Source organism: Schistocerca nitens, chromosome 4, assembly GCF_023898315.1.
Source record: "Schistocerca nitens isolate TAMUIC-IGC-003100 chromosome 4, iqSchNite1.1, whole genome shotgun sequence".
NCBI classification, from domain to species: Eukaryota; Metazoa; Arthropoda; class Insecta; order Orthoptera; family Acrididae; genus Schistocerca; species Schistocerca nitens.
In genome coordinates this window covers 103,509,774-103,519,425 of record NC_064617.1, presented here as the reverse complement: position 1 = coordinate 103,519,425, position 9,652 = coordinate 103,509,774, and the positions used below count along the sequence as shown (strand labels likewise).

Sequence of the window (9,652 nt, the reverse complement as noted above, 5' to 3'; positions counted from 1 at the left end):
TTAGGCGCCTGGGTTAACTGCACTGTCAAAGGCGTCGGGGTCAGCTGCACTGTCTAAGGCACCTGGGTTAGCAACGCAGACCAAGGCACCTGGATTAGCCACGTGGTTTAAGGCAGCTGGGTAAGCCATGCAGTCTGACGCGCGTGGGTTAGCTGCATGGTCTAAGGCGCCTGGGTTAACTGCACTGTCAAAGGCGCCTGGGTCAGCTGCACTGTCTAAGTTACCTGGGTTAGCCACCCACTCTAAGGCACCTGGATTAGCCGCATGGTCTAAGGCACCTTTGTTGGCCATGCAGTCTGAGGCGCCTGGGTTAGCTGCATGATCTATGACGCGTGGGTTACCTGCACTGTCAAAGGCACCTGGGTCAGCTGCACTGTCTAAGGCACCTGGGTTATCCACGCAGTCCAAGGCGCCTGGATTAGCCCCGTGGACTGAGGCACCTGGGATAGCCATGCAGTCTGAGGCGCCGGGGGTAGCTGCATGGTCTAAGGAGCCTGGTTTTAATGCACTGTCAAAGGCGCCTGGGTCAGCTGCACTGTCTAAGGCACCTGGGTTAGCCACGCAGTCCAAGGCGCCTGGATTAGCCGTGTGGTCTAAGGCACCTGGGTTAGCCATGCAGTCTGAGGCGTCTGGGTTAGCAGCATGGTCTAAGGCGCCTGGGTTACCTGCATGGTCTAAGGCGCCTGGGTTAACTGCACTGTCAAATGCGCCTTGGTCAGCTGCACTGTCTAAGGCACCTTGGTTAGCCACGCAGTCCCAGGCGTCTGGATTCGCCGCGTGGTCTGAGGCACCTGGTTAGCCATGCAGTCTGAGTCGCCTGGGTTAGCTGCATGGTCTAAGGCGCCTGGTTTTAATGCACTGTCAAAGGCGCCTGGGTCAGCTGCACTGTCTAAGGCACGTGGGTTAGCCACGCAGTCTAAGGCGCCTGGATTAACGGCATGGTCCAATGCGCCTGGGTCGGCTGCACTGTCTAAGGCACCTGGGTTAGCCACGCAGTCTAAGGCGCCTGGATTAGCCACATGGTCTAAAGACCTGGGTCAGCTGCACTGTCTAAGGCACCTGGGTTAGCCACGCGGTCGAAGGCTCCTGGATTAGCCGTGTGGTCTAAGGCACCTGGGTTAGCCATGCAGTCTGATGTGCCTGGGTTAGCTGCATGGTCTAAGGCGCTTGGGTTAACTGCACTGACAAAGGCGCCTTGGTCAGCTGCACTGTCTAAGGCACCTTGGTTAGCCACGCAGTCCAAGGCACCTGGATTAGGCGCGTGGTCTAAGGCACCTCGTTTATCCAAGCAGTCTGATGCGCCTGGGTTAGCTGCATGGTCTCAGGCGCCTGGGTTAACTGCACTGTCAAAGGCGCCTGGGTCAGCTGCACTGTCTAAGGCACCTGGGTTAGCCACACAGTCGAAGGCACCTGGATTAGCCGCATGGTCTAAGGCATCTGGGTTAGCCATGCAGTCTGAGGCGCCTGGGTTAGCTGCATTGTTTAAGGCGCCTGGGTTAACTGCACTGGCAAAGGCGCCTGGGTAGGCTGCACTGTGTAAGGCACCTGGGTTAGGCACGCAGTCTAAGGCGCCTGGATTAGCCGCATGGTCTAAAGCGCCTGGGTCAGCTGCACTGTCTAAGGAACCTGGGTTAGCCATGCAGTCTGAGGCGCTTGTGTTAGCTGCATGGTCTAAGGCGCCTGGGTTAACTGTACTGTCAAAGGCGCCTGGGTCAGCTGCACTGTCTAAGGCACCTGTTTTAGCCGCGCAGTCTAAAACGCCTGGATTAGCTGCATGGTCTATAGCACCTGGGTCAGCTGCACTGTCTAAGGCACCTGGGTTAGTAACGCAGTCCAAGGCGCCTGGGTTAGCCACGTGGTCTAAGGCACCTGGGTTAGCCATGCAATCTGAGGCGCTTGTGTTAGCTGCATGGTCTAAGGCGCCTGGGTTAACTGTACTGTCAAAGGCGCCTGGGACAGCTGCACTGTCTTAGGCTCCTGGCTTAGCCACGCAGTCCAAGGCGCCTTGATTTGCAGCGTTGTCTTAGGCACCTGGGTTAGCCACGCAGTCTAAGGCGCCTGGATTAGCCGCATGGTCTAAAGCACCTGGGTCAGCTACACTGTCTAATGCGCCTGGGTTGCCTCGCAGTCCAAGGTGCCTGGATTAGCCACGTCGTCTAAGGCACCTGGGTTAGCCATGCAGTTTGCGGCGCCTGGGTTAGCTGCATGGTCTAAGGCGCCTGGGTTACCTGCACTGTCAAAGGCTGTTGGGTCAGCTGCACTGTCTAAGGCACCTGTTTTAGCCGCGCAGTCTAAAACGCCTGGATTAGCTGCATGGTCTATAGCACCTGGGTCAGCTGCACTGTCTAAGGCACCTGGGTTAGCATCGCAGTCCAAGGCGCCTGGGTTAGCCACGTGGTCTAAGTCACCTGGGTTAGCCATGCAGTCTAAGGCGCTTGTGTTAGCTGCATGGTCTAAGGCGCCTGGGTTAACTGTACTGTCAAAGGCGCCTGGGACAGCTGCACTGTCTTAGGCACCTGGGTTAGCCAAGCAGCCCAAGGCGCCAGAATTAGCCACGTGGTCTAAGGCACCTGGGTTAGCCATGCAGTCTGATTCGCCTTGGTTAGCTGCATGGTCTAAGGCGCCTGGGTTAACTGCACTGTCAAAGGCGCCTGGGTCAGCTGCACTGTCTAAGGCACCTGTGTTAGCAACGCAGTCCAAGGCGCCTGGGTTAGCCACATGGTCTAAGGCACCTGGGTTAGCCATGCAGTCTGAGGCGCTTGTGTTAGCTGCATGGTCTAAGGCGCCTGGTTAACTGTACTGTCAAAGGCGCCTGGGTCAGCTGCACCGTCTAAGGCACCTGTTTTAGCCACGCAGTCTAAGGCGCCTGGATCAGCCGCATGGTCTAACGCACCTGGGTTAGCCATGCTGTCTGAGGCCCCTGGGTTAGCTGCATGGTCTGAGGCGCCTGGGTTAACTGCACTGTCGAAGGTGCCTGGGTCAGCTGCACTGTCGAAGGCACCTGGGTTAGCAACGCAGTCCAAGGCGCCTGGGTTAGCCACGTGGTCTAAGGCACCTGGGTTAGCCATGCAGTCTGAGGCGCTTGTGTTAGCTGCATGGTCTAAGGCGCCTGGTTAACTGTACTGTCAAAGGCGCCTGGGTCAGCTGCACCGTCTAAGGCACCTGTTTTAGCCACGCGGTCTAAGGCGCCTGGATTAGCCGCATGGTTTAAAACGCCTGGGTCAGCTGCACTGTCTAGGGCACCTGGGTTAGCAACGCAGTCCAAGGCGCCTGGAATAGCCGTGTGGTCTAAGGCACCTGGGTTAGCCATGTAGTCTGAGGCGCCTGGGTCAGCTGCATGGGCTAAGGCGCCTGGGTTAAGTGCACTGTCAAAGGCGCCTGGGTCAGCTGCACTGTCTAAGGCACCTGGGTTAGCCACGCAGTCTAGGGCACCTGGATTAGCCGCATGGTCTGTCGCACCTGGGTTAGCCATGCAGTCTGAGGCGTAGGGTTAGCTGCATGGTCAAAGGCGCCTGGGTTAACTGCACTGTCAAAGGCGCCTGGGTCAGCTGCACTGTCTAAGGCACCTCCGATAGCCACGCAGTCCAAGGCAAATGGATTAGCCGCGTGATCTAAGGCACCTGGGTTAGCCATGCAGTTTGAGGCCCCTGGGTTAGCTGCATGGTCTTAGGCGCCTGGGTTAACTGCACTGTCAAAGGCGTCGGGGTCAGCTGCACTGTCTAAGGCACCTGGGTTAGCAACGCAGACCAAGGCACCTGGATTAGCCACGTGGTTTAAGGCAGCTGGGTAAGCCATGCAGTCTGAGGCGCGTGGGTTAGCTGCATGGTCTAAGGCGCCTGGGTTAACTGCACTGTCAAAGGCGCCTGGGTCAGCTGCACTGTCTAAGTTACCTGGGTTAGCCACCCACTCTAAGGCACCTGGATTAGCCGCATGGTCTAAGGCACCTTTGTTGGCCATGCAGTCTGAGGCGCCTGGGTTAGCTGCATGATCTATGACGCGTGGGTTACCTGCACTGTCAAAGGCACCTGGGTCAGCTGCACTGTCTAAGGCACCTGGGTTATCCACGCAGTCCAAGGCGCCTGGATTAGCCCCGTGGACTGAGGCACCTGGGATAGCCATGCAGTCTGAGGCGCCGGGGGTAGCTGCATGGTCTAAGGAGCCTGGTTTTAATGCACTGTCAAAGGCGCCTGGGTCAGCTGCACTGTCTAAGGCACCTGGGTTAGCCACGCAGTCCAAGGCGCCTGGATTAGCCGTGTGGTCTAAGGCACCTGGGTTAGCCATGCAGTCTGAGGCGTCTGGGTTAGCAGCATGGTCTAAGGCGCCTGGGTTACCTGCATGGTCTAAGGCGCCTGGGTTAACTGCACTGTCAAATGCGCCTTGGTCAGCTGCACTGTCTAAGGCACCTTGGTTAGCCACGCAGTCCCAGGCGTCTGGATTCGCCGCGTGGTCTGAGGCACCTGGTTAGCCATGCAGTCTGAGTCGCCTGGGTTAGCTGCATGGTCTAAGGCGCCTGGTTTTAATGCACTGTCAAAGGCGCCTGGGTCAGCTGCACTGTCTAAGGCACGTGGGTTAGCCACGCAGTCTAAGGCGCCTGGATTAACGGCATGGTCCAATGCGCCTGGGTCGGCTGCACTGTCTAAGGCACCTGGGTTAGCCACGCAGTCTAAGGCGCCTGGATTAGCCACATGGTCTAAAGACCTGGGTCAGCTGCACTGTCTAAGGCACCTGGGTTAGCCACGCGGTCGAAGGCTCCTGGATTAGCCGTGTGGTCTAAGGCACCTGGGTTAGCCATGCAGTCTGATGTGCCTGGGTTAGCTGCATGGTCTAAGGCGCTTGGGTTAACTGCACTGACAAAGGCGCCTTGGTCAGCTGCACTGTCTAAGGCACCTTGGTTAGCCACGCAGTCCAAGGCACCTGGATTAGGCGCGTGGTCTAAGGCACCTCGTTTATCCAAGCAGTCTGATGCGCCTGGGTTAGCTGCATGGTCTCAGGCGCCTGGGTTAACTGCACTGTCAAAGGCGCCTGGGTCAGCTGCACTGTCTAAGGCACCTGGGTTAGCCACACAGTCGAAGGCACCTGGATTAGCCGCATGGTCTAAGGCATCTGGGTTAGCCATGCAGTCTGAGGCGTCTGGGTTGGCTGCATGGTCTAAGGCGCCTGGGTTACCTGCATGGACCAAGGCGCCTGGGTTATCTGCATTGTCAAAGGCGCCTGGGTCAGCTGCACGGTCTAAGGCACCTGGGTTAGCCACGCAGTCTAAGGCCCCTGGATTAGCCATATGGTCAAAAGCGCCTGGGCAGCTGCACTCTCTAAGGCACCTGGGTTAGCCATGCAGTCCAAGGCGCCTGGATTAGCCACGTGGTCTAAGGCACCTGTGTTAGCCGTGCAGTCTGAGGCGCCTGGGTTAGCGGCATGGTCCAAGGCGCCTGGGTTCCCTGCATGGACTAAGGCACCTGGGTTAACTGCACTGTCAAAGGCGCCTGGGTCAGCTGCACTGTCTAAGGCACCTGGGTTAGCCACGCAGTCCAAGGCGCCTGGATTAGCCACGTGGTCTAAGGCACCAGGGTTAGCCATGCAGTCTGAGGCTCCTGGGTTAGCTGCATGGTCCAAGGCGCCTGGGTTCCGTGCATGGACTAAGGCACCTGGGTTAACTGCACTGTCAAAGGCGTATGGGTCAGCTGCACCGTCTAAGGCACCTTGGTTAGCCACGCAGTCCAAGGTGCCTGGATTAGCCGCGTGGTCTAAGGCACCTGGGTTAGCCATGCAGTCTGAGGCGCCTGGGTTTGCTGCATGGTCTAAGGCGCCTGGGGTAACTTCACTGTCAAAGGCGCCTGGATCAGCTGCACTGTCTAAGGCACCTGGGTTAGCCACGAAGTCTAAGGCGCCTGGATTAGCCGCATGGTCTATAGCGCCTGGGTCAGATGCACTGTCTAAGCACCTGGGTTAGCCACGCAGTCCAAGGCGCCTGGATTAGCCGCGTAGTCTAAGGCACCTGGGTTAGCCATGCAGTCTGAGGCGCCTGGGTTAGCTGCATGGACTAAGGCGCCTGGGTTATCTGCACTGTCAAAGGCGCCTGGGTCAGCTGCACTCTCTAAGGCACCTGGGCTAGCCATGCAGTCCAAGGCGCCTGGTTTATCCGCGTGGTCTAAGGCACCTGTGTTAGCCATGCAGTCTGAGGCGCCTGGGTTAGCTGCATGGTGTAAGGCGCCTGGGTTACCTGCATGGACTATAGCGCCTGGGTTAACTGCACTGTGAAAGGCGCCTGGGTCAGCTGCACTGTCTAAGGCACCTGCGTTAGCCACGCAGTCCAAGGCGCCTGGATAAGCCGCGTGGTCTAAGGCACCTGGGTTAGCTATGCAGTCTGAGGCGCCTGGGTTAGCTGCATGGTATAAGGCGCCTGGGTTAACTCCACTGTCAAAGGCGCCTGGGTCAGCTGCACTGTCTAGGGTACCTGGGTTAGCCACGCAGTCTAAGGCGCCTGGATTAGCCGCATGGTCTAAAGTGCCTGGGTCAGCTGCACTGTCTAAGCACCTGGGTTAGCCACGCAGTCCAAGGCGCCTGGATTAGCTGCGTGGTCTAAGGCACCTGGGTTAGCCATACAGTCTGAGGCGCCTGGGTTATCTCCATGGACTAAGGCGCCTGGATTATCAGCACTGTCAAAGCCGCATGGGTCAGCTGCACTGTCTAAGGGACCTGGGTTAGCCACGCAGTCCAAGGCGCCTGGATTAGCGGCATGGTCTAAGGCACCTGTGGTAGCCATGCAGTCTCAGGCGCCTGGGTTAGCTGCATGGTCTAAGGCGCCTGGGTTACCTGCATGGACTAAGGCGCCTGGGTTAACTGCACTGTCAAAGGCGCCTAGGTCAGCTGCACTGTCTAAGGCACCCGGGTTAGCCACGCAGTCCAAGGCACCTGAATTAGCCGCGTGGTCTAAGGCACCTGGGTTAGCCATGCAGTCTGAAGCGCCTGGGTTAGCTGTGTGGACTAAGGCGCCTGGGTTAACTGCACTGTCTAAGGCGCCTGGGTCAGCTGCACTGTCTAAGGCACCTGGGTTAGCCACGCAGTCCAAGGCGCCTGGATTAGCCGCGTGGTCTAATGCACCTAGATTAGCCATGCAGTCTGAGGCGCCTGTGTTAACTGCATGGTGTAAGGCGCCTGGGTTAACTGCACTGTCAATGGCGCCTGGGTCAGCAGCACTAAGGCACCTGGGTAAGCCACGCAGTCCAAGGCGCCTGGATTAGCCGTGTGGTCTAAGGCACCTGGGTTAGCCATGCAGTCTGAGGCGCCTGGGTTAGCTGCATGGTCTAAGGCGCCTGGGTTACCTGCATGGACTAAGGCGCCTGGGTTAACTGCACTGTCAAAGGCGCCTGGATCAGCTGCACTGTCTAAGGCACCTGGGTTAGCCACGCAGTCGAAGGTGCCTGGATTAGCCGCGTGGTCTAAGGCACCTGGGTTTGCCATGCAGTCTGAGGCGCCTGGGTTAGCTGCATGGTCTAAGGCGCCTGGGTTACCTGCATGGACTAAGGCGCCTGGGTTAACTGCACTGTCAAAGGCGCCTTGGTCAGCTGCACTGTCTAAGGCACCTGGGTTAACAATGCCGTCAAAGGCACCTGGGTTAGCCGCATGGTCTAAGGCGCCTGGGTTAGCCACGCAGTCTAAGGTGCCTGGGTTAGCTGCATGGTCTAAGGCGCCTGGGTTAGCTTCATAGACTAAGGCGCCTGATTTAGCTGCATGGACTAAGGCGCCTGGTCTAACTGCACTGTCAAAGGCGCCTGGGTTAGCCAGGCATTCTAAGGTGCCTGGGATACCTGGTCTAAGGCTCCTGGATTAGCTCCGCTGTCTAAGGCGCCTGGGTTAGCCTCACAGTCTAAGGCGCCTGGATTAGCCGCATGGTCTAAGGCACCTGTGTTAGCCACATGGACTAAGGCGCCTGGGTTAGCTGCACTGTGAAAGGTGCCTTGGCTAGCCATGCAGTCTAAGGCGCGTGGGTTACCCGCATGGTCTAAGGCACCTGAATTAGCTGCGCTGTCTAAGGCTCCTGGGTTAGCTGCACAGTCTTAAGTGCCTGGGTTAGCCGCATAGTCTAAGGCACCTGGGTAATCCACGCAGTCTTAGGCGCCTGGGTGAGCTGCATGGTCTAAGGCGCCCTGGTTAGCCACATGGACGAAGGCGCCTGGGTTAGCTGCACTGTCAAAGGTCCCTGGGCTAGCCATGTAGTCTAAGGCACCTGGATTAGCTGCGCTGTCTAAGGCGCCTGGGTTAGCCACGTGGTCTAAGGCGCCTAGGTTAGCTGTGTTGTCTAAGGTATCTGGGTTAGCTGCTCTGTCTATGGTGCCTTGGTCAGCTGCGCTGTCTAGGGCGCCTGGGCTACCCACACAGTCTAACGTGTCTGGGTTAGCTGCGCGGTCTAAGGCGCCCAGGTTAGCCACATGGTCTGCAGCGCCTGTGTTGGCTGTGCTGTCTAAGGGTACTGGGTTAGCTGCACGGTCTAAGTTATCTGGGTGAGCTGGATGGTCTAAGGCACTTGTGTTAGCCACAAGGTTTGAGGCACCTTGCCACCTTTCGCACGACTGCCCCCATCAGAGGTTCACCTCCCACGGGCATGGGTGTGTGTCTTGTCCTTAGTATAAGCTAGTTTTATGAAGTGGTGTTAAGCCTAGCGATCGATGGCCTCAGCAGTATGGTCCTATAGGAATTCACCACGAATTTGCTAGTGTGAGGCCTTGGGTTGTTGTTTAGACGGCATTTTTGTGGCGACCAACATGTTGAAGAGGTTTCCTCAGTTTCCTGATAGTAGCACAACAAACTTCAGAGCTAGTTGTTGCACGGTGAGGGGGGACATCAAACAGAATGACCCCTTCACAGTCCCAGAAGACAGCCGATAAGGCTGATGGTGCGGCCTTGAACTGTTTCCTCGAAGGAGAGTAGGTGTGGTGTCGCTCCGTGGATTGTTGTTTCGTTTCCGATTCAAAGTGATGAAACCAAGTTTCACCGCCTGTGACTTTGTTTTAGCAAAAATATTTGCGGTCATCCTCGCAACGCGCAAGTGATTCCACACGGATGGTCACTATGGTCTTGTTCAAAAAGTTTTGCACAGTCGTCTATATTTTTTTATTTTTTGCAGGAGGAGAATGAAATTTTTTGTGAACATAAATGCAACATTTAGCTATAAGATGGTATAAAAAAGTATTTGCTCTTATTAACAGGTGAGCAATAATGCACCGTAAAGTAGATAGGTTACGACAACGGTCAGTGATGGAGTTCCTCTTCTAGACCGGCGATGACTCTGCCACATCAATACACAGGAAGTTGCTCCCTGTTTATGGGGAGGACACAGTGGATCGCAGCAGTATCAGGCGGTCGTTGCACAGGTTTAAAGAAGATGATTTCTCTGTACTGGACAATCCACGATGCGGTAGACCATCGACGGCAGTGAATGATGTGAATAAGGAGACCACTGATCAAATCATCCTAAATGACAGATGTGTGACGACACGACAGCTTGCTGAAATGACTCTTTCGTCATTGGGTAGTGTGGTATCACTGGTACAGTCACTAGGTTACAGAAAAATCTGTGCACGTTGGGTGCCTAGATTATTGACAAGAGAAATGAAAACGATGAAGAAGAATCTGTGCGAGGGTACCATGAAGACCT

General features: G+C 56.5%; 2 protein-coding genes across 2 annotated transcripts; both read right to left on the bottom strand.

Moving 5' to 3' along the window:
• LOC126252137 (uncharacterized) lies at nucleotides 1–615 on the bottom strand. The gene has a single exon (XM_049953003.1). The coding sequence runs from the start codon at nucleotides 613–615 to the stop codon at nucleotides 1–3; it is 615 nt and encodes a 204-aa protein (XP_049808960.1).
• A 3,051-nt stretch (nucleotides 616–3,666) lies between these two features.
• LOC126252136 (uncharacterized) lies at nucleotides 3,667–4,281 on the bottom strand. The gene has a single exon (XM_049953002.1). The coding sequence runs from the start codon at nucleotides 4,279–4,281 to the stop codon at nucleotides 3,667–3,669; it is 615 nt and encodes a 204-aa protein (XP_049808959.1).
• Between the last annotated feature and the right edge of the window lie 5,371 nt (nucleotides 4,282–9,652).

Coding starts and splice junctions, on each gene's coding strand:
- LOC126252137 (XM_049953003.1), bottom strand. CDS start 615: ATGGCTAACCCAGGTGCCTTAGACCACACGGCTAATCCAGGCGCCTTG.
- LOC126252136 (XM_049953002.1), bottom strand. CDS start 4,281: ATGGCTAACCCAGGTGCCTTAGACCACACGGCTAATCCAGGCGCCTTG.